Source organism: Gymnoscopelus microlampas, assembly GCF_963454915.1.
Source record: "Gymnoscopelus microlampas genome assembly, chromosome: 21".
Lineage (NCBI taxonomy): Eukaryota > Metazoa > Chordata > Actinopteri > Myctophiformes > Myctophidae > Gymnoscopelus > Gymnoscopelus microlampas.
Window position 1 is genome coordinate 44,020,431 of NC_139958.1, and position 26,063 is coordinate 44,046,493.

Genomic DNA, 26,063 nt, shown 5'->3' on the forward strand with positions numbered 1-26,063 from the left:
TTCTATTTAAAATACAGGTTAATTTTGAAGCTTTCATGCCAATGGACATCTATCCCTCTAGGCTAAAATACAATTCTATGAAAGGAAACTTTTAAAGATCGTTCAATGGTTATTATCTTAGTGTATAAACCTCATTCATTCTTTGCTTGGTGATCCAGTCTTTATTAAAGCAATAAAAGTAGAAATACTCGTTGTAATGTATCTTAGGTGTGTGCAACAGGTTTTGGGTTTTATACCAAAATATCTTCACAGTTAGAATCATTTGCACTCTTATTTTAGCAAGGTTAACTGTGGGACTGAAATACTTCTTAAACAGGTGAGATTGTCTCCCCCATCAGCTGTCCTCTGAACTCAGGACTCAAGGGACAGACAAAGGATCACATTCCAAACCCGCTGGGGTTCTAAGCTTCAAAGGAAGCATCTGTTTTATAACAAAAGGCATTTACAATCCTATTGCCTCTATATTTAAATTGACTCTACTGTTCTTTATTATTCCTTCCTGTGTAAGTGGTAGGGCCCTTTTTACCCTATGTAAAACAGTGTGACACACCCTTTGACCGGCGATTGCATCTCCAGTATGTTTCACAGCTGTTACCTGTATCAGTATATGTCATATCTCCTATGGCCTTCAATTCTAGACACCACAGTAACATGCAGACCTGCGAGGCGCCCCGTTGCAACACATGCGCCACTTAAAGACATGCACACACACACAAGCCAACACTGCACACGTGCAAGCCAGGACTGTACACGTGCACACGCATACACACACGCGCACACACGCACACGCACACACACGCACACACACACACACACACACACACACACACACACACACACACACACACACACACACACACACACACACACACACACAGGCACCGCTTCCTTCACACAGGGTGTGATTTTTGTTTTAATAGCCCAAAGAAATTTAAAAAGGACACAGATTCTTTACCGGTCTTAATGGGTTAAAATTGGATGTTTCAGGTACCGGTTATTTCAACTCTATTAACATGGCCTTGTTTATTTTTCTATTTTAATTTAATTTATAGCAGTGTTTCTCAACCTTTTCTGGATCAGGGCCCACTTGAAAGTCTCAAAAAGTGTTCGTGGCCCACCCATCTGATGGGTGGGCTGTGGGCATTTTCAGTGCATTTTTATTTTATTTGTAATGATCAATTGAATGAGTGGAGTTAGCTGGTTTGGGTGACAGTTTTAACAGAAGCGCTTTCTAATACTTTTCATTGGTTCGATATTGTTTTAACCAACACACAGACGTAAAGGGTGTTAAATAGCATTGATTTATGAAGACATTTTTAAATCTGAAAAATTGAGTTGGTTTCTGCCGGACAGCGACATTTTCTTGTATATGAAGTTTATCAAAATACAGATAATTGACAACATAATGTACTGTTGAGATATCTTCTTTCATTCTCTCATTTTCTTAGTAACACCTTGTTTGAACAACAACACTCTCCTCTGGGGGATAAACTATGCTTGTGGTTAAGATGTGTGCATGTGACGTTGCTCTTCCCTCCTGTTGGACTGGTTGAGCAACTTTATGTTGTTGTTCCTCCGCTCTTTTTTCATAACATAAAGAGCTGGAGTGTAATTTATTCCATGCAAAGTTTGACATGCACATGTTGTTGCCTCTCCCCACCAGTTGCTCACAGTAAACGGGTGAACAGAGACCAAGCGTTCTGACATGCTGTGACGTACGTGCTCCTTCAGAGCAGCAGTCAGAAAGAGGAGTGTTCTCTTCATTTACAGGAACCACTTCTCAGTCCTCCATGTTGACCACGCTTAGAGTCTGGACTTTTGTTTCTTCAAAGACAAACTCTGTAGACAGTAATAAGGTAAGCACTAAGCTTCCAATACTACATATATTTTATATATATTTTTAAAAGTATCAATACTGTAATGTAGAAATACTCGGTTAAGTAAAAGTCCGGAATTCAAAATGTACTTGAGTCAAAGTATAAAAGTATTTGCATCAAAATGTACTGTAATGTACCAAAAGTAAAAGTACTCATTATACAAAATGTCCCATTTCAAGTATTCAAATGTATGCAAATCTTTTGAAAATAGCAGATTTACAAGCACACAACATTGTGAGTTTGTAAATCGGCTATTTTCAAATGGCCGATATAGGGCTGAAGTGGTATGTTTTGTAATAATAATCAAACTCTACAAAGTAACTAACGTTTTCAAATAATTGTAGTGGAGTAAAAGTACAATATTTGCCTCTGAGATGTAGTGGAGAAGAAGTAAAAGTAGGGGAGAACGGAGTAAGATGAACCACTTTTTACTTATGTTGGAAAGGAAAAAGGAGATGGAAGTCAAATCTACTAAAACAGAAAACAGATTTTTGGTCATGGGTTAGTAGAGTGTGCTCCAGCGCCACAATATGTTTTTAATGTATATAATAATTCTCAAGTGAAGTAAGGTTACCTGATTTGAGCTTCACTGATTAATGATGTAACACATGTACGTGCACTGCACACAGGAGTTACTCCTGTTTGAGGCAGGTTTCTGCTTAAGTTGCGCTTCCCTCTGCTCACCCTGGTTTTATTACGTGCACGTAATGTTAAGTCTGTATTGAAGTATTTTATTTTGTAATGTTTTAATCCACTGTACGGCCTGAGCTCCTCTCCACTGTGATACCATGTAGGCTTTAAGAGTAGTGCAACTAATTGTGTGTTTTGTTGCAGTGAAACTAAAACTCCTTTTGATGTGGTGTGCCTTACCTGCTCATGATGCATAGAGAAAAAATGTGTTCTATGGTGTTGAGGACTGCCTTATTGTATATTTTATAGCAGTGGCATAATCTGTATCTATATTTAATATGAAATAAATGTTATATTTTGTCAATTAGGTGTCTTCACTAAGCCTCCCAAACCAGTTTGTAAGCTCTGTTTTACAAACCTGTGTTTTTAAAGTTAAAGCCTTAAATGGTTGTTGGTGCAAATCCAACTGGCTTAGTCAGGTCAAAAGTACCATTTGGTTACATATCCATTACATAAGAACTGTACATGCTTTGCGTAGCCCTTATTCATCTGCATTTGTGATGCTTTTTTAGAACGTTGTTCTTTATATTATATTGTTTTGTATGTTGTGATCAGTAAATGTAAATAAAAATAAGCATACAATCCAAATGCAGGATGAATGCGCTTCTCTTTTTAAGTGCAGCATGGTTTTGTGATATCAGCTTCTCTCCAGCTCTCTGATATAAAACAAAGTCTGTGGACTTTAATCCAGAATCATTCCTCACAGCAGGTTAATGATTACACAATGTTCTTCATTTACAGGAATCACTTGTCAGTCGTACATGTTGACACTGGAGGACGAAGCTTATAGGTCTGGACTTGTTTCTTCAAAGGCTAACTCTGTAGACACTAATAAGGTAAGCACTGATCTGACTATATTATTGTTGATCTGTTGTCTTGTATGTAAAAAAAAAAACAGAACCTGTGTTCCAATGGATCCAATGTAATTATTATTTAGTCACAAGTCGTTTAATAATTTTAAAACCCACAGGCAGATGTCACCACTTTAAGGTTTGTCAAATGTGGCTAAAATATCAGATCTACAAGCTCACAACGTGTCACAATGCAATGCTTTGTGAGCTTGTATAGATTAGATATTTTCGCTACTTTTGCATGATGTGCATCATCTTGTATCATGAGGAAGGGCATAAAAAGGAAACTTAGTTGAAATATGCAGATATACAGTACAAGGTTTCTGCCTAACAGCAACAATATTAGTAATAAAATCAGATACAGTATAAGTGATGGAAGTACAGATTACTGTATTGTACAATGGACTGTTCACCAGTGCAAGATCATCAGGTCTCAAACCAGCGGACTCTGGAACAGTTTCCTATAGCCAGGCCATAACATTTCTGAACCAAAATAATAATAATAAATATAATTACATGTAAACAGGGATGAGCTGTAGGGGGGGGGGGGCTCACAGGGGCGGCCCCCTTAGCTATGGGGGCTGGAGCTCTACATGCACGAGCGAGCGTGCACCGTCAGCGGCGAGCCGTCCTTCCTTAACACCTTAAACAATTGCCTCAACCTGGCTGCTTTGCATAACATTAGGCTACTCGAGAAAAGCCATGGACTTGAATTGAATGTGTGTACATTCCTCTCACAATGAGAGACACTAGTCTCTGGACTGAAAGGGTTAATCGCTTAGCAGAGGGCCCAAGAACAAGAGCTGGAGCCTACCAGACACTCACAAAGTTATCCCTGTCCGTTGTTGCAGGTTCTTATGACTGTTCATATGATTGTTTTAAAACCACTGTTTTGAAAGCAATTAATGTAAGTCTTAAAAAAAAAAATTGCACACCCCATGAAGAGATGAATCCATGGATTTATTTTTGTTTTTGTGGCATTCCTAAGCCAATAATTTGATTCCCGTCTCCTACCGGCTAATGTATCCGGTAGGAGACACAAAGTAGATTATTTGTGTCTCCTAGCGGATACACACCCGGTCATCAAATTATTGGCTTAGGAATGCCACAAAAACAAAAATAAATCCATGAATTCAAGGCTTCATGGGGTGTGCAATTGATAGAAAATAAGTCATTTTAGTAGGCTTTAAGTAGGCTACTTATGTGTGGGTGAGTCTATGTAAAGGGATTTTATATAAAACTAAAAGGAAAATAAAATAAAAATGAATTGAAACAAAAATAAAAACAACAAATTAACAATGCAACTAAATAATAAGACATCATTAAAAATCACATGTTGAATACAGTATTTCAACTATAGCACTGAGCTGATTGGACACACGTGACATCATTAAATAGAGCCCCCCTAGCTCAAAAATCCACAGCTCATCACTGCATGTAAATGAATAAATAAAATAAATCACTGCTGTTTGTTTATAAAAAAAGTAATAACTGTGGTATTTAGGCCAAGACCTAAGTCCACACGTTGGACACATATTTCAATAGGTCACCAGTTTCACTATAACACGACTAAGCTGGAGGATGGAGGAAGCAGAAATTAGAGTATTACTACTAGTAATATGCAACGTTATGTTTTTTCACAGTAATATACCCGTATATACAGTATTAATTGCTGTAGTATGGTAGAGGTGGTTCTCAAAGTGAGGTTCCTTGGGGGTCCTGCAGCACAATGAGTTTATGTAATATCAAAATCATTGTGAGCTGGTAGATCTGTTCAAAAATGTTGCCGAAATGTGACATTTCTGGATATTTTTTAAACAAGTCTTGCATGGGAAGGGGGGGGGGGGGTCCTTACAAGTGTGACTTACACGTGACGCGACTCACGTCACTTGATTCGATTGAGAGTCCTTGGAACTACTTAGCCCCGCCCCATATTCTGATTGGTCAACATTTCATATTTTCTCTGTTTTGCCGTTGGATTGGACCGCCCGCGTAGACCGCTTGCTGTGTGTTACAACCTTTAGAGTTACTTTAAGCTCTGCTCCCTGTTCTGATTGGTCGATATTTGCCCCTAACGTGGACAGAAGTGCGAGAGCCTGGTCATCACTGCTTGCAGCTTTAATTATTATTATTATTGTTGTTGTTGTTGTTATCGTGACTAAACAATATTTTCTCTGACAGGAATGGCTTACCTCAGGATTGTGTTGTTGGGAGAGTTCTTGTCTGGAAAGAGTTCAGCAGGAAACACCTTTCTGGGAGGAAAGGTTTTTAAAGCTGGAGGGCAGTGTGTAAGACATGGTGAAGTAGCAGGGAGACATTTGACAGTGGTGGACTCACCAGGCTGGATCTACTACAATACACTACAGATGACTCCAGAGATGGACAAACTGGAGATCCAGAAGAGTGTGTGTCTCTGTCCTCCTGGACCACATGTTGCTCTTCTGACGGTTCCTCTTCATAAAGCATTCACCAAAGAACAGAGAGTAGCAGTAGAGGAACACATGTCACTTCTGTCACAGAGCGTGTGGAGTCACACTATAGTACTGTTCACCCATGGAGACCGTCTGGGAGACAGAAGCATTGAGCAGCACATTGAGGCTGGAGGGGAAGACCTCCGCTGGCTTGTTGACAAATGTGGGAACAGGTATCATGTCTTCAACAATGAGAAGAGAGATGACACTCAGGTCACACAGCTGCTGGAGAAGATAGACCAGATGGTGGTAGGAAACAGAGGTGGACACTATGAAGTTGATGGAGATGTTGCAGAGAAGTTGTCAGAGAGGAAGAAGAACATAGAGGCATTGATGACCAAGACACACAGACAGAAAACGGTTCTGAAAGCTCTATTTGAAGGTTATTTGTATAAAATGAATCAATCAATTAATCAATTAATCAATCAATTAGTCAGTCAGTAAGGCAGTCTGGCTGGTACATTACTAAACTGATAAAATAACAATAATACATCACTTGTAGATCGGAGCAGTGGTTCCTAAACTGGGGGCCAGGACCCCCAGGGGGGTCCCCAAATTATGTTGGGGGTCCCCAGATGATCAGCTGAATGTGCAACATTGTTTTCTCACTCAACAGTAAACAAACCAACATACAGTATAAGTGTATACAGGGTATCTGCACATTTCTAAAGTGACAAATGAATGACTTTTAAAACCTTTTTAATACCAAATTGACTAAATTGTCAATCATGACATAAGAAAGAGGCAAATATTGTGAAAATAGTCGATCTATAAGCTCACACCGCCTTTTAGTGCGAAAAAATTATTAAAGGTAAGGTGAGTGATATTCTGATAGTAATCATTGCTACAGAGCGTTTGTTTTTCTCCAGCTCTTTATTAAACACAATATAGTACATTTTCAGGTAGGTGACAACATTTAAGCCAATCAGGAGAGAGCACTGAAAATGCATTTTCTGTTTAATAAAGAGCTGGAGAGACATGGGAGACTCCTTTTACTGAACAAACACTCTATAGCAATGAATACTATCACAATATAGACCCATTTTTCAATTATTTGAATAATTGCAAATCACTTACCCTACCTTTAAGTTATATAAATATAAACAAGCTAAAAACAATAATGAATTAGGAGGCTAGGATGGCCAAGTACATAAAGGGGTAAAAAGGTCATAGTGTAGCAAAAGTCACATGGTCAGGCATTAATCATTAGTTATCAATCATAATCATTAATCATTAGTCTGCAAACCGGGCATAACACCTGGTATAGATAGGTATATGGAGATTAAATATCTGTGTGTTTATATCGGGCCACCCATAATGACTAACCTGACACCACCACTGTGTAGTTGTGTAGGTGTTGTGTAGTTGTGCTGATAGTGAGTACCCGTGTCTGTCAATAATGGGCGACACCTACCTTTACAAGCTCAGAACATGATAAGATAAGACTCTGTGCGTTTAGAGCGGCTAGTTTTGGTACTTGTGTGCAACACTCTTGTATGATGAAGTAGGATTTATTTATGGAAAAATACATGAACAAGCTGAAATATTGAGATATAAGGTTTCTGCCCGACAGCAGCAATGAAGGCTGCTGTAAAATTAAAGCTTGATGTTATAACTGTTATGATTTAATGACAAAACAATGTACATATTCCAGGCATTAATTACTTAATTATCAACACATTTACATAATTGATCACATGAGAACATACAATATAATGCCATGTGAGCAGTACGTTAGTTATACTGTTCTGTGATCAGCCAGAATTGTTAATAATAATGAATATACTGTAGCTTAATCTCTGAATCCAGACCTAAATAGTGAAATAGTGAACTAATGTAGAGTTTGTGTGTCAGGAGAACATCAGAGTCTACCAGATGTAAAGCTGATGTTGATTGGAGGAGGCCTGCGTACGAGGAGATTGGCTGGAGATGTCATACTGCAGGAGAAGGATGTGTTTCCATACTGGGAGGTGAGTAATATTACATGAACTTCATGTTATAATGAATGACCTCAAAGTAATAAACAGATCAAATAACTCAGACGCACGCACGCACGCTGGGCTGAAGGTTTATATTGTTCAGTCTATAGTTATTCTTTATTAGTCTTTATTATTAATGTTGCTATTGGTAACTGTCCATCATGTTTGATTTATATTAAGTGGTTGAAAGCTGATTGGTGGATTTGCAGACAGTCCAACAAATATATATTTTCATTCGCTCTGTAATCTTTCATGCAGCCTTCTGTGTTTTACTTTTAAATCTCACTGTGATCCAACATTTTACCCTCCTTTAAAAAGTGTCCTCTCCAGACCATGCATTCAGCTTTTACTATGGTGAAATAAACACCCTCTCTCTCTCCATGCCGTACTCAAAGGCAGCATTCAAGATAATTGCCTTTTCCAAACTCCCTTGAACTTGAACGCAAGCATTTTTTTTTTTATGTACATTTTTATCCCACAATTTTGTAACCCTTTTGTCACCCGGTGCCAATTCTCTAAGTGATCCTGGGCACTACACTCCCCCCACAGCCTAGGGAGCCCAGGGCCGAGCCCATGCCTCCTTCAATGCATGAGAGCCAACTGACCTTCTTGTCACCTGACAGGGGGGAGTTTCCCTGGTAGGACGTAGCGTGTGGAAGGAACACATTATTCCAACCAGTTCCTTTCCCCTCCATAAGGCGCCCCGGCTGACCAGGGGGAGGCAGTATAGTGACCAGGATTACTACATGTTTTAATGAGGGCATTAACTACCCTAGGAGACACAGGGAGACCATGCAAACTCCACACAGAAAGGCCCTTTCGCCAACCCCACTAGGGTATGGGCGCTGGTGACGCGGAGAAGACACGCCCCCAGCGCCCACAGCGTCCAAGCATTGGAATGCAAGCATTTTATGTTCAAAGAATTGTCCTCTGTGTATGCAGATGTCGATGCCGTATTCCGCATCTCCAGTAAAGGCTTTACAATACTACATTGAATGCTGTGTCGCGCACTGAAAATAGCCAATGTAAAATCTCACAACGCGTCGCGCTGCGCAGCGTTGTGAGCTTGTAGATCTGCTATTTTTGGTTTAGAAATTTCAAAACTAAATTCCGGCCAAAAATGCCCTTTTCAATCCCTCTAACACAGTGTTTGTCAACCTTTTTGGTACTAAGGCACACCTGGCATACGGTGTGTGTATATATATATATATATATATATATATATATATATATATATATATATATATATATATATATATATATACCCACACACACACACACACACACACACACACACACACACACACACACACACACAGAAAGAGAGAGCGCGAGATTATTGGGCAGGTATAAAGACACCTTGACCATTACAAATATATAAATCTTTGGCCTACAAATACATAAACTTGGGTCAGTGTCGTATCGGCTCGTTCCGACCCACTTTCACCCCTGAGTACCTGCCAGGCGAGTACAGGTGATGGCCCTGTGAAGATAAAGCCAAACATTTGCATATATATGTGCGAGGGTCGATTCACTGGATGTGTGTCCGCGACGGACGATGAGCAATGGCTTAAGGCAGCAGCAGCCCATGACGTATCTATTGTTCTGGGGGGGAGGGATTGATTTCTTTCTTTTTCATTCGGCACGCCCAGCATAGACTCACGGCCCAAAAAAGGTCCTATTGCCAGCGTTGACAAACACTGCTCTAACACTCTGCACGTCCCTGTCCGTGGTCTTACTTCCATATTGTAGCTCTACACTGGTCATAATTATTAACCATCTTCAGATATAGTTAGTTTTAATAATTCTATATAGATCAATACAGTTTATATAATTCCTGTTACTGTGGTGCTATTAGACAAAGTTTGGAGGGGGGCTTTATTTAGGACAGAAATGTTGTTTAAATTATGATTTAGCTTAAAACACATGTATTGATTATTATAACTAAACTAATTTTACAGACTGAAGAATGTGTCAGACAACAGAGACGAGTTGCTGACAGAAATGTCAGTGTGGTGATCTGTCCAGACTGGTCGACTACACCTCCATCACAGATCAAAGATGTCCTTCTACATGGTGTGACTCTGTGTTCTCCTGGACCCCACGCTGTCCTGTTGAATGTTCCTGTCTGTTCCAGTTTCTCTGAAGCTGACAGGAGATCAGTGGAGCACATGGAGCTGCTGGGGGAGAGAGTCTGGAGACACACTCTGGTTCTGTTCACAGTGGGATACTGGCTGCGAGGGAGACGTGTTGAGGAATACATAGAGTCTGAAGGAGAACCTCTGAGGAGAATCCTAGAGAAATGTGGATACAGGTATCATGTTCTAGACTTCTCCAAGCGGGACATCTCAGAAGTAAAAGAGCTGATGGAGAAAGTAGAAGACATGGTGACGAGGAACAGAGGACACTTTGGACCTTCAGACTCAAGAGAAGACAGGTCTGTCAGAGACACAGGACACCTCAGACATGAGACAAGACAGATGACTCTGTTTGAAAGACTGAAAGGAAAGAAAACATTAACAGATGAAGAATGGAACAGCCTGGAAGAAGAATGGGAGAAGAGAGAGGAGGAATGGAGGAGGAGAGAGGAGGAAGGGAGGAGGAGAGAGGAGGAAGGGAGGAGGAGAGAGGAGGAGATGATAGAGAAGGTGTTGAAGTTTGTGGTGAAGGAGCCAGAAGAACCAACCCTGCCAGCTGTCAAGAGAAGGAACAGCAAAGAGCACCTTCTTCCAAGCAGTGAGTATCAATGTAATGTATCTGATAACAATGAACATAACATTTCAATTTGATTGCTTTTTTACAGTGACTTTTCTAAATGTAACATTACTTCATCATATAAACTCTAAATAAAAAGACACTTGAAAAATAGTGACCTAGACTCTATTAAAGATTCCTTTCAGTAATATTGCATATACACTAAATGACCTCCTTATGGAATTACAAACACACTTACAAACACTTAAGTTAGGAACTTGTTACATTCACCAATTCAATCACACACACGCACGCACGCACGCACGCGCACACACACACACACACACACACACACACACACACACACACACACACACACACACACACACACACACACACACACACACACACACACACACACACACACACACACATGAAATATGTATTTATGTCCACATAAACAGAAGTACAAGATGTACAAAGGACATAAACACTGCCCAGTGCAGTCAGATAAAGGGAAAAAGTGCAAAGTGCATGTAAGGCAGAGCATTGTTACATACAAAACAAAAGTTGGCATACTTGTCAAACACAGCGGACAACAATCATGGGTGAAGGGACAGATCACCTCACGTGTTACACACACACACACACACACACACACACACACACACACACACACACACACACACACACACACACACACACACACACAATACTAAGTATAGTGTTGTGTGTTTTCTTGTATTGCAGTGAGTGGTGGAACACCATCTGAAGCAGGAAGTTCATACTGCTGGTCACCTGACAAGGTTTATGATTGGCTGCTGAAGAGACATGCTGGACCAATAGCATCCTCTTCAGGATATGAAAGTGAAGTTGCCAGCCAGCTTGATGTGATGAGTGTGAGAGATGAAGATGATTCATATATTTGAAATCAGAATCAGATGAATAATACAAATAAGTAAACCAATTATCAAATCATGATGAAATGTAACAATATAACTGCCAACAATTTCATAAAAATGCATTAAAAGTAGCTCAAAATGTACTTAATCATTATGGAATTAATTACTAAGTAATTATTCAAGTTGTTTTGAACTTGAAAGACATGACTGTCTCTCTTCACAGACAAAAAAGAGACTGAAAATAAAGTAATGCAATGATGAAATCATTCATAACAAAACAAAACAAAAATACAAATCGTGTCACAATATTGATGTTTAAATCAGTAAACTTCTATCCAGGAAGTCACATTGAGGTTCTAGACCTCATTTACAAGTGACACCTGACTAAGATTAGGCCAAAGCAGTAAAACAGCAAAACAAGGGACAAAATAATAACAGAAATGTGCAACAAGTTCATAACCAAAGAAAATAAAACATCTCCTAAAATGTGTGTTAAAAACATGAGCAGGACATTATCCTCCTCTTTAAATCAGATAAAAAGATTAGGTGATCCAGTTTAAGTTTAGCCTGTAAATCATTGATAAAACAAACTCATGTTGTCTGTTTGAACAGCAGCCTTTGTGTAATGCAACCATTTGTGTCAACATAAATTATGACTGCTCTGTGAAAGTACAAATGTAACATTAATGTACACAGGCAACCCTATTATAGCCTCATAACAGGATCATGATTATATTTCATCTTAATGTTTGTATGGCACTGCAATGGTTAATCTGTAGACAGACTTGACACATCCTGGATCAATAGCGCCCTCTTCAGGATGTGACGCGGATGAGAGAAGCTCACACACATTTTAATACTGATTTTTTCACCTTACTTTTATATTGTTGTCAGGCAGCAATCTTGTATCTCCATTTTTCAACGTTTTATGTATATCTTTTGTAAATGAATGCCCTATTTCATCATACTATATCACACAAGAGTAGCAAAAATAGTAGATCTACAAGGTCACAACGAGTTGCAACGTGACTGGATGTGAGCATGTAGATTGGCTATTTTTGCTATTTTTGAAAAAAGAAAACAAAAGTATTAACAAAGGCTTCTGACTAAATAATAACTACATTGGATCCATTAGAACACAGGTTATTTATTTATTTATATATATTTTTTTACATTTATTGAAAAGTCAGTTTTAGACATACAAGGTTTCCACCTGACAGTGACAATATATCATACATGATCATTGTCAGAACATTGATTTATTTTATGTGTTTATTCACATTATTTATTCATCATTAATGATCTCAGTGATATTTGTATTTTTTTCCTTCCTGGTTCTTTATTATTTACTTACTCTTAGTCTGTACACATGTGGAGTGTTTATTTCATGTGATTAATTCACATTCATTTAAACTGCTGTTTGTGTCATATAACACAGTGATAAAGTGACATTTTTTTCACCTTGAATAAAATCATCAACCTGTATAAGTGAGGCATCATCAAATGAATACTGTGATGTTGTGTAATGTCTTTTATTTCTGTCATAACTTGTAATTTCAGGGAAACAAGAATATTTTCATTATTTTCTTTTATGAACTTTGATCAAATTCACCTGAGGTTGGTTTAATTGTTGTTAACTTCATGCAGTTTTATGTATTTCTATGTCAATGTGTATTAGGTTCACCTGCAGATACAAATATGTGTATGTATTGATGATAAATCTGCATTGATTGCAAATAAATAATGATTTTATTAAACACTAATGAAAGTGTTTTCCTGTTTATTATAATATGAACACATTTCTATAAGTTGATGTGTATTATAATATGAACACATTTCTATAAGTTGATGTGTATTATAATATGAACACATTTCTATAAGTTGATGTGTATTATAATATGAACACACACATTCATTGCTGTGACCATGTGATCAGACCCCAGGATAGGGTAGATAAGATAAGAACACTTTATTGTCCATTACATTTACATTCGTCTTCTGTATTCTGGTAGACATTTAACATTTTAAGTGGCAAAAATGACACTTGTACCATTCTTCCTCCTGATACAATCAAATAGAATGATGAATGAATCCACTGTAGAACTGGGTTGTCTTTTTAGTTCTGGACTGAAGGTTTACATTGTTCAGTCAGTTATTCATGTTGCTGTTGGTAACTGTCATTGTACTTATGTCCATCGTGTTAAATTTATGTAAAAGATGATTTGTTGACAGTCCAACAAATATATATTTCCATTCTCTCTGTAATCTTTTATGTAGCCTTCTGTGTTTTACAATTAAAACCATGCACCGTCGGCCCTCCGGCCTCTGAGACTAGCACTCCCCACACAGTCACAAAACACCCCATCTTATAGCATGTGGCCACATACAAAAAGAGGAGGTACATTTAAAATGTTAATGTCTGTATCTGGAGAGGTGATTGCATCAGTCTTTGATCCACTTGCTATTCTACCATTCGGGTGTGCCAGGATGGAGACCTTGTGACTCCAGGTTAAACAAAAGGCAATGCTAATTTAGCCTACCCCCACACAGCCAGGCAGGCTGGAGCCCACAAATGGTCTGAATCCACTCTTCTGTCTGCAGCCCAAAGTAGACCTGCAATCCTATATTAATTCTAACATATGGAAATATACTACAGACCCCCCACGGGAGACTTTAAACGTCTTCCGCAAAAACGTATATTTCCAAAGAAACACAAAGAACCGCCCCCCATGGCAACTGACCGGAACACAACCAGGACAAAAATATAACATTCAGGAACACTAAATAGCAAACAACATCCAATACAGAATAATGCACATACAAGAACCAAAATTACATAGTACAGTGACAAGGTGATTTACAAATAGACAGAAAACTCATTCCCTGATGCCAATAAGCGTGCAGATTCCCCTGTTAGTCCTTTAAACTCTGGGAAAAATTTTACACATAAAACAACAGCTATTTTCACCCCAAATAGTCAAAGGTACATCAGCGCATCAATCTCTTCATCAATCTCAGCCGCCTACTCAACGAAAATAAAAAAATCCACAGTTAACCCCAGAGACCAGAAAGTAAAAAAATATCCTCACAACACTTCAACCATGGCCGCCAAACGCCCCACAGGTTAAATCCCCCATTATCACAAAAATATAACCTCAGGTCCCGTATGCACAATGTCCCGCTCGATAATGTTTCTCTGTAGTCTCCCTCAATGTCATTTTTTCGCCCCAGCCGGGTTTCCCAGTGCAGTCTCCAGATTGTCCAACAGATAGCTGCAATTTTTACAACAGCACGCTCTACTTGCGACCGTAGAAAATGTCAACACACTCCCTATGAAGAACCTCTCATCGCCGGTTCTACGTTCTGCTGGCACCCGCTGTCTCCCGTCCATCCTCACAACATTACCCGCCACGAGAGAACCCCATCCATCCACAGGTTCCCCGCTCTGCCGTCAGCACCGCAACGCGCTCCTTTAGCGATCGCAGAAGATAAGTTGTGCAGCCAGATGAGTCGTACAGCCTCCTAGATCTGGTCATGATGAGGGCCTCTCCCCGTAGATCCTCGAAAAGTTGTCGTCATGTCGTGCCGATGTCACCCTTGCAGTGGCCCCCCCACGTCGCAGGAAGATACTTGATCCTTCCATCCACTGCAAGGCCCCGTCCGCGCATGTCCGTTCGCCGCCTGGCTCAGCATTCCTGGAGATTGGCGTCCCGCTCCCCAAACAACCAAACCAACGCGACTGCCGACTTAAACGCCATATGTGGTATATTTAAAACCACAGACTTACAGGTTTACTGCACTATTGAAGTTGCCAACAACGCCATATTGTAAAGATAGTTTGATGTTCCAGAGATGGGAATGAATGGTGAAGAATGGATGAGACGTCACTCCAGCAGTGAGGTTACTTCTTCCAGTTTATTTCATAGCACAAACAGAGTACAAACAGCTTTCAGAAGGAGCCAGGGAGCCGAAGCTCCCTGCAGCCTCACGTCGTGGGACAACAGTACTAACTAACTAGTCACTTACAGTCACTCTTATACAGTACAATGTCGCTCACACTCATTACAATGCAAACGGTTCATGTGGGGTGGGGGTCAAGCCTCCACCTGTTGATCATGCTCTGAAGTCCTTTGAACATTGGCTAATTTGATTTGCAAGTGCCTGGAGGAAGGGAGTGAAGTCTCTTAGAAGATGTAAATCCCCCTTCACACCTATAGCCAGGCTAGGCTTCCTCTTGAACAACAATAGCCCAGGAGTGTAGACGGTTAGACTGTGTCTGTCTGTGACTGTAGTAAAATCATTTATACATGACTTTACTTGCAAAAGTAGTGTAATCCTATAGTAATTCTAACATATGGCTTAAATGTGTATGTTATGTTATGAAATATACAACAGACCCCCCACGGGAGACTCTAAAGGTCTTCCGCAAAAACGTATATTTCAAAGGAAACACAAAGAATCACCCCCCACGACAACCGACTGGAATACAACCAGAACGAAAAAATAAAACATTCAGGAAGACTAAACAGCAAACAACATCCAATACAGAATAATGTACAAACAAGAACCAAGATTACATAGTACAGTGACAAGGTGATTTACATCAGTCTTTGATCCACTTGCTAATCTACCATTCGGGTGTGCCAGGATGGAGACCTTGTGACTCCAGGTTAAACAAAAGGCAATGCTAATTTAGCCTACCCCCACACAGCCAGGCAGGCTGGAGCCCACAAATGGTCTGAATCCACTCTTCTGTCTGCAACCCAAAGTAGACCTGCAATCCTATATTAATTCTAACATATGGAAATATACTACAGGTCTAATAATCATTAGACCTAATTACATAGTTGATTACTGTTTATATAATGTGCGTTGCTGTGGTGCTATTAGACAACGGTGGGACCAAATGGACCCTTACATGACTGTAACTCTGAGAGCGTACAAATTGAACCAAATGGACCCTTATGTCTGTAACTCTGAGAGTGTACAAATGGAACCAAATGAACCCGTAAGGGTCCATTTGGACACTCTCAGAGTTACGGAGGTCCTTTTGAGTATTGTATATCAGAAGTGAAGTCCACATACCAGCTCTGACAGTGTGATAAACCAGTTCCGGGAACGGTTCCAAATGTGACGGAACCTCATGGAAATGTGATGGCTCCTCCCAACTCATAGGCATGACCATGTTCTCTAAGGTAAGCCTGTGAGCGTGCAGATCTGCTACAGACTCTCTAAGGAAAGCTTGTAGATCTGCTATAGATTGTGCATAACTGTCCTGTTTTTTTGTGGTCCGGTTCATTTTCCCATAGCTTCGTTTTGATTGGCTCGGCAGCAGATTTGAACGAGAAACGTCAGATTCCTGTTTCCATTCTGCTGCCGAGCCAATCAAACCCGGGGACTACAGTTATGCACAGAGAGACACAGTGCATCCCAGGATAAATCAGGCCTTTCACAAAGCAAACTGCACTGCACCCATTCTACATCAGTGGTTTTTCAATGTCCTTGAGAGGGATACAGGGGGTCCCCAACGGAACAGTTTATGTCAGTGGTTTTCAACCAGTGGTCCGGGGACCACCAGTGGTCCTTGAGGGGGTTCCAGGGGGTCCCCAGCTAAAGGTGTTAATACATTTTCACCCCTTTAATCCATATTGTATGCGTTGGCTATTCAAAAACAGCAGATATACAACCTCACAGCGCGTCGGTTCGTGCCGCGCTGCGAGCTTGTAGATCTGCTACAGTATTTAGATTTTTTTTTTTAATCTTGAAAGTGTTTGAAGAATTTTGTAGAATTTGTATCACAAATCTTTTCAGATGGGGGTCCCTGACACAAAACATTTTCAGATGGGGGTCCGCGGCCAAATGTATATCAATTTAGGGGTCTTTGGCATGAAAAAGGTTGCAAACCACTGGTTTATATGATCAAGATAAGGTTGAAAATGGGTGAAGTGCTACTTGAACACAAGTGTATGATGATGCCCCATTATTTTTAAATGATTGTAGTGCATGTTTAAGATGATCTTATAAGAGAAAAGATTACTGTGATGCTACCAGATTTTCATATTGTTTCATATTTTAAAAGTGCTGTAATCTGAGCCCAGAGTTAATGTTAATAATGTTATAAGATATGATCCCCCGAATCTTGTGTTTCCGTCACATGTGATCTGTTGGGTCTGTATATCCAATACAATAAAGGCTGAACGTGTGGAATGGTATTTAATGTATGTGTTCCAGGGAACGGAGAAGGCTGTGTCGACACTGAAGGAGCGTTTCCCAGACATGGAGGTTCTATCAGTCAGTGGGAATTACTGTACGGATAAGAAGCCTGCAGCCATGAACTGGATTCTGGGCCGCGGGAAGTCTGTGGTGTGTGAGGCCACCATACCTGCCAGTGTGGTCAAAGAGGTACAAGACTACACAACAATACAACTATATGCTGCTCTAAAGCTGTAATCTGTATGTTTTTATATAAAACATACGCTTGGCCAGGGGGAGTTATTATTGGGTACTATGAGCTTGAGGCAGTACCCACAATTTCCTAAACACCTTATATTCAAGCTACTTTTATCCAGTGATCCACAAACCAACCAGAGTGACTGACAAGTCTGCTACATTGATAGATAACATCATAACAAATGAAGTGAATAAAGTCCTCCAAGCAGGTATTGTGTGCACAGACATTTCGGATCATTTCCCAATCTTTCAATGTACCCACCTTGACAAAATTAATAATCAGTGTGATGACAATTTTAGCTACCGGAAATATAATGAATAAAATATATCAACAAAAAACAACGAAAACCAATACAGACCCCCACGAGATAGCTCAAAAGTTTAGTCATTTCTTTATAAATGTCGGTCCCTCTCTCAGTAAAAAAAATATTAAGTACAGATGGAAGTCCCCTGGACTATATTGATGGTTGTTACCCTGTATTTAATAATTTTGAATGCCCTGCCCCACAGGAGATACTTGACATCATAGACAAGCTAAAAACAACAGCAGCTGGTCATGACGAATTAGAACTTCACTCATTAAACAGGTAAAAACAACTATCATAAATCCATTAACTTTCTTATGTACAATCTCACTGTCAACTGGAGTGGTACCAAATGACCTAAAGATGGCTAAAGTCATCCCTATTTACAAATCAGAGGATCCAAACTACTTTACTAATTATCGCCCTATATCAATATTACCATCTTTTAAAAAAAAATCTAGAAAAGCTTGTTTACAAAAGAATACTCCAGCATATAAACTCAAATAATATACTTTATAATCATAAATATGGCTTTTGTAAAAAACACTCAGCGTACATGGCCCTACTTGACCTCACTGAAAAAATGACAGATGCACTAGATAACAAAGAATATGCACTGGGACTTTTCCTGGACCTTTCGAAAGCTTTTGATACTGTCAATTATAACATATTGCTTGCTAAAATGTCCAGATATGGGTTTCGTGGTACTGCTTACAACTGGCTAGAAAACTATATTACAAATAGACAACAATATGTCGCAGTGAAAAACACGGAATCACCTAGAGCAAGACTATCATGTGGAGTGGCGCAAGGTTCAATTCTTGGCCCACTGCTATTTTTAGCGGTGCCAGCCGCTCTACATTTGACCGTGTCGTTGTGTGTGTGTGTCCGTCCGTATGTATGTTTGAGCACAGGGCTTTAAACAGCTATAACTCCAGTTTGCAGCATACCATCACCTCAAAATTTGGTATGTGGACTTAGACAACCAATAGGGACGAGCATTAATTGCTGAAGCCCCGCTCCCTCTGTCTTCCCATTGGCTGGCCTTTAAACAGCCATAACTTAAGTTCGCAGCATGCTACGGAGTACACATTTTTTACATGGACTAAAACCACCAATAGGGACGAACTGTAATTACTTAAGCCCCGCCCCCTCTGTCTGCCCATTGGCTGGGCTTTAAACAGCCATTATTCCAGTTTGCAGCATGCTACCAAGTACAAATTTGGTAAGTGGACTCAGACCACCAATAGGGACGAACTGAAATTAGTTAAGCCCCTTCCCAAAGGCACCGCTTCCTTCACACAGGGTGTGATTTTTAATTTACATAAATGATCTACCTGCAGCATCAAGTACCTTATTCTCAATCTTATTTGCCGACGACACAAGCGTCATCCTTTCCCACAAAAATGTCAATACACTTATCAACGAAGCGAATCAAGGTCTGCAAATACTCTCCAAATGGTTCCAACTTAATAAACTGTCATTAAACATAAAAAAACTAAATGTATAATATTTCCTGGTAGGAAGAAATTCAACCCGGAGTAAGCTAAGCTTAGTATTGATGGTATTGAAATAAGCAGAGTAGCCTCCACCCCATTTTGGGGAATAATGATAGATGAAAAATACTGTTGGAAAGAACATATCGACCAGGTAACAAAAAAGGTCTCATAATCAGTGGGGATTATTAGAAAAATCAGCCCATTCCTAAACAGAGCCTGTCTAAAAACCCTTTACTACAGCCTAGTATATCCTTACCTAACCTACTGTGATATTGTATGGGCTACCTATCCTTCTATCCATAAATTATTTATACTACAAAAAAGGTTTGTCAGATTAGCCACAAATTCTAGTCCACGGGAGCCCTCCTCACCCCTTTTTTCAACACTCAATATACTAACAATGGTCCGGGTACTAAAGTATAATTGGTGTCCAGCGTCAGAACAGAAACGGAAAACGAAAAAAACACTTCAATTTCCGTTTATTGCATGGGCGCACGGATTGAAAAACGGAATAACCACTTGAATTCTCCTATTCTCGTTCTAGGGAGAAAACCAACATAGAGTGTGTCAGAATGGACCTAAAACGGCCCGTTTACTGCATGAGGCACAGGATCAAAAAAACGGGAAACCCAAATTGAATTCTCCTATTCTCGTTCTAGGGAGGAAACGAACATAGAGTGTGTCAGAATCAATAAAAATCAAGAAAACGGCATATTCTCCATTCTCTGGCGAAACAAACAAACTGGAAACGAAAAAAGGAAGAAACGGACTCCATTGGTTAGTTCAACTGTGGGCGGGCTTGCTCCTGATTGGTTACTGCCCTGTCAATCTCCCCCCTCCGTGTGTCCTTCAAAATTACAGTTCCCCACTTCCCGTATGTTTTGCTTTCCAAAAACAATAGTTGTAAAAATGTAAAAAATATATGTATAAAAACGGTATTTGCACAGGCACAAGCGTTTCAGGGATATCATTTAATAGCCTACGACCCTAAGTAGTCTTAAACAGTGGGTCCGCGGACAATGAATACATTTATTTATTTATGTATATATAGGCCTAGCTCTGGTCCAGAGCGTTAGTGAGTTCCCTCTAACGCTCTGGAAGACCCCTCGCTCTGGCCATGTACAAGGAATTCCACTGCGCCGCCAGCGCTCAACTATAGTGAAAATAAACTAAACCATTTCGCTACTCACCGAAGCAAAGGCTGTTTTGGGTTGTTGAATGTCTATTCTCCAACTGCGCACGCCTAAACGCACCCCACCTACTCTGTAAAATACACTTTTTGGGCAGAAAATAAAATATGTCAGCGAGACAGACATTATTTGTATTTACTCCACAGTGCCCTCTACATTTTGGTTAATGGTAAGTCCCCAAATCCTCCAGATCTGTAGAGGGCACTGTGGAGTAAATACAAATAATGTCCGTCTCGCTGACATATTTTATTTTCTGCCCAAAAAGTGTATTTTACAGAGTAGGTGGGGTGCGTTTAGGCGTGCGCAGTTGGAGAATAGATATTCAACAACCCAAAACAGCCTTTGCTTCGGTGAGTAGCGAAATGGTTTAGTTTATTTTCACTATAGTTGAGCGCTGGCGGCGAGGTGGAATTCCTTGTACATGGCCAGAGCGAGGGGTCTTCCAGAGCGTTAGAGGGAACTCACTAACGCTCTGAACCAGAGCTAATATAGGCCTATGTAGGCTATATATTTTAAAAGCCTATATATATATAGGCTTTTATATATATTTTTTTCCCAAAAAAATCCATTTGTCTTTAAATATTTTCCATATTTATGTTGAAAATATATCACGATTCTGGCCATTAATAGCTTGTATACATGATTGTTGTGAAATTGACAGATTGTTGATAGTATTACATTCTTCTCAGTTAGTAAAGTATGTTTACTAATGGCAGTGGATATGAATGAATATCAATCTATTATTTGAATAGCTGGAATGCACAACATGGTATGTCTATACATATGAAACACAATGTTATACATTATACCAGGGATCTTCAACAGGGGGTCCTCAGAGTTACTACAGGGGGTCTGCCAAATCTTTGTGTGATATGATTTTTCTTTTTTTATATTAACCACTTGAACCCTAGCATCCCTTTTCTGAGGAGAACTTTAGCCAAAAATAGCCGATCTACAAGCTCACAACGCCTGGCGTTGTGAGCTTGTAGATCGGCTATTTTTGGCAAAGAGTTATAGGTGTAGAGGGAGAAAAGAGCAGCAAAAGTATATCCGAAACACCATTCTATACAATATAGAGGGTCCCTGCTTCATCTCTCTCTCAGCTAGGGGGTCCTTGGCCTGAAAACGTTGAAGACCCCTGCATTATGCAATATATGCTGTACCACCCCCCAACGGGGGTCCCTGGCCTGAAAACGTTTAAGACCCCTATGACTCCCACATTTCTGTGCCCTTGTATTAGGTGTTACAGTGAATAATAAATCTACAGAATGAATATATGCTTCCAAAAAAGGATTTCTCTCTCAATGATCAAGTTATCTGAAACTTGTCCGCCATCTAATCATATCATGTAATCATCCAACTATATTACATCTATGGTCTTGTATAAGATCATCCTGAACATTCCTCAAAGCCCCTTTGTTCAACTCATCACCCTATATCGGTTACATTCATCAAACAGGTGGTATACCTAGTTTGTGTAATTTGAATCAGAACAGAAAGTCAAGACTAGGGTATAAATTATGTTAACACACTGTTAGCAAACACAAACCTGAAAATAAGTATATTTAAAACCAAATCTTATCAGATGGGGGTCTGTGGACAAATACATGTTAATCTGCGGGTCCTTTTGTCGAAGCAGAAGCAGTACTCCCTGTCATCGTCGAGAAGGTGAAGGTGGAAAACGAAGAAGACTACGTCCTCACACTCTATGGTAAATGAAATCACTGAGTCTGAAGGGACAGCAGTTAAATAAAGAATCTTTATTTATATTTGTAATTAAAGATACAATTGCATCCTTTCACCAGACTCCCATGAACTACCAAAACACAAAAGTAACCAATAACGAAAATCATACCAAAAATTAAAAACACTTACAATCAGCCCATCGTAACTGAAATAGTCAAGGGAACCAATAAACTCTTGTGCTCTGCTGGGGTGCTGGGGGGAATAGCCGAGAGCTAGCTACAGCTCCTCTTTATAGTGTCAGGCTCTAATCACACATGAGCTGAGAAGGGGAGCGACAGGTGTCTAGCCAAGACCAGGTCAGCATAGACACTAGGACAAATGAGCATTAGTGAACACATAAGCATAGAAAGACTGTAGACTGAGGTGTTAACATGTGCACGCACATAACAGTCAGGTATTGGATAACAAAAGATCTGAAATTTTGGAATTAACAGAAGCTTTATCGAGAGTGAGAGCTACTGTGATACTTCTTAGCTGTTGAATTTGAATCACTCTGCTGGGACGTGCATGACAGATTTCAGTGAAGGCCTCACCGAAGTAATGCCATTTTTTAAACTTTAGTAACTTTAACCTGGTTACTGTACTTAGGAACTATAATGTATAACAGAGAACAGGAATGGGAAAACAGTTACTAATGCATTAGTTTAATCCCATGTTTCTCACAGCAGCATAAAGTCTGTCAAGTGCATAAGTCTCACTTTGGTCTGTCGCTAGACAACACGATTCACTGCAGTGTAGACTACATGTTGTCTTACCTTGGTTTACTTAACTATTGTTTGTTTTACAGGTCAATCCTCGTGTAATTTGTGCTCATATATGCATTGCTTAATGTTGTAATTAAAATGATCTGAAATTAGTGTCATTAGTAAATGAGCACCTTCTTAAATGTGGTATCTTGACTCTGCATTACTCTCAATGTAGGGTCCAGCTACTGGAAGCAAAAATGCCATGAAGGTGCTGGCTGTGGATGAAACGGCCTTCAGGTAGTGGTGTGAAAGAGTCGGGTATTGTAAAACAAAATATCTTAAACTTTGGAATTAACAGTTGCTTTATCGAGAGTGAGAGCTACTGTTGAGTGAGTTTTTAGCTGTTGAATTGGAATCACTCCATCAATAAGAGAAATTATTCCTCCATGTCTAATATCAGGGATATTTCTTGCTAACAAACTGATGGCTGTGCAATTAGGGTAACAATGCAACTTAAACCATAAGGCATGCAGTAGGCCTAAGATTGTATTTTCAGTTTTTCACAGCAACATAAAGCCTGTCAAGTGCTTATAAGTATGCACTATAATCCTGCTTCACTGCTTCACCTGTTTTTCACTCCCAAATGCTTGTTCTCAAAGCTTAAACTTGATCTGCTAATGATTTGTGAAATGTTTCAGTTCCAGAACTGTGCTGGGACAGATTTGACAAATGTAAGTGAAGGACTCACCCAAGTAATGCCATCTTTTTAACTTTAACCTGGTTACTAAAAGTTTTATGAAATTACAATTTCATTTGCGATAATCAAATGCCATGTTGTAATGCAAATGAGCTGAAAGTAGTGGCAGTATAACTATGATCACCTATTTTTAGCGGTGCCAACCGCTCTATACGTGGCTTTTGACTTTTGTATGTCTGTCCGTCCGTCCGTCCGTCCGGCGGTTTCAGCACGGGATGAGCACGGCAAAGAAGCAAACTGCTATAACTTCAGTTTGCAGCATGCCACCAAGTCCAAATGTGGTATGTGGACTTAGACCACCAATAGGGACGAGCATGAATTGATGACGTTATCAAAAAGGGGTCCAGGGACCCCCAGCGCCCGTATGAGCACGGGATGAGCACGGGATTTTAAACAGCTATAACTCCAGTTTGCAGCATGCCACCAAATCCACATTTGGTATGTGGACTTAGACCACCAATAGGCACGAGCATGAATTGATGAAGTTATCAAAGAGGGGTCCAGGGACCCCCCGCGCCCGTATGAGCACGGGATGAGCACGGGATTTTAAACAGCTATAACTCCAGTTTGCAGCATGCCACCAAGTCCACATTTGGTATGTGGACTTAGACCACCAATAGGCACGAGCATGAATTGATGAAGTTATCAAAGAGGGGTCCAGGGACCCCCCGCGCCCGTATGAGCACGGGATGAGCACGGGATTTTAAACAGCTATAACTCCAGTTTGCAGCATGCCACCAAGTCCACATTTGGTATGTGGACTTAGACCACCAATAGGCACGAGCATGAATTGATGAAGTTATCAAAGAGGGGTCCAGGGACCCCCCGCGCCCGTATGAGCACGGGATGAGCACGGGATTTTAAACAGCTATAACTCCAGTTTGCAGCATGCCACCAAGTCCACATTTGGTATGTGGACTTAGACCACCAATAGGGACCAGCATGAATTGCTGAAGCCCCGCCCCCTCTGTCTTCCCATTGGCTGGCCTTCAAACAGCCATAACTCAAGTTCGCAGCATGCTATGGAGTACAAATTTTGTACATGGACTAAAGCCAGCAATAAGGACTAACTGTCATTACTTAAGCCCCGCCCCCTCTGTCTGCCCATTGGCTGGGCTTTAAACAGCCATCATTCCAGTTTGCAGCATGCTCCCAAGTACAAATTTGGTAAGTGGACTCAGACCACCAATAGGGACGCATTGAAATGAGTTAAGGCCCGCCCCAAAGGCACCGCTTCCTTCACACAGGGTGTGATTTTTTAAATAATGTGTCTCTTCACTTGACTCCAATTCTCTCATGAAGGGTCCCCTGTTCTGGAAGCCGAATAATGCCAAAATCCATGCTGTGGACAGCTCTGCATTCAGGCAGTGCCACCAGAGAAGAGCAAGAATCAGGTATTGGATGAGAAAACGGATCTTAAAATGTAGGCATTTAGCAACTGCTCTCTCTTATCAAATACATGAACGCTTCTTCTATATAACCATTTGCGAAATATGTCAGTTCCAGAACTGAGCAGTATGAAGTACAGACACTGAGGGACCGTATTGAGGACCTGCTGGAGGCATCTCATGCCTTGGCAGAGGCCACTCAAAAGGTGATCACGTGTTCTTCCTCCCCTCAATGCAGACCAGACATCCGACCAGGCTTCGACAGCATGAGGCAAACATGGGCATCGTTCTTTAAAAAGGTAAAAAAAAAAGAGAAGAGAAATAGGAAATGTGTTACAAATCACTGACATTATACACCAGGGCACTTCAACGTTTTTCAGGCCAAAGACCCCTTAGCAGAGAAACAGATTAAGCAGGGACCCCTACTACATATTATATAAAACCTTTTGCAGATTAAACTTTTTCATAGACAGTTTCATAGTCCTATTACAAGCACAACTTCAATCCTCTCATAGTTATAGGGACTAAGCTGCAGGAGGAAGGTATTTTTCATATGGAAAACAAATAAAGGCATTATC

The 26,063-nt window shown here is 40.2% G+C and overlaps 2 protein-coding genes across 2 annotated transcripts in view; both read left to right on the top strand.

The window, feature by feature from the left end:
* Nucleotides 1-1,799: 1,799 nt before the first annotated feature.
* The window catches only part of LOC311038260 (GTPase IMAP family member 8-like), a 487,341-nt gene continuing 463,077 nt past the window's right edge, over nucleotides 1,800-26,063 (top strand). The window contains exon 1 of the mRNA XM_084047660.1: nucleotides 1,800-1,856. The gene's annotated coding sequence lies outside the window, so the exon portion shown is untranslated. The remainder of the gene's footprint in view (nucleotides 1,857-26,063) is intronic.
* Nucleotides 5,602-11,491, top strand: LOC311038028 (GTPase IMAP family member 8-like; the record flags this gene model as incomplete). Its single annotated transcript, XM_084047323.1, has 4 exons — nucleotides 5,602-6,271; nucleotides 7,744-7,859; nucleotides 9,830-10,604; nucleotides 11,313-11,491. 4 exons carry the CDS (start codon nucleotides 5,602-5,604, stop codon nucleotides 11,489-11,491), a joined length of 1,740 nt encoding a protein of 579 aa, XP_083903449.1.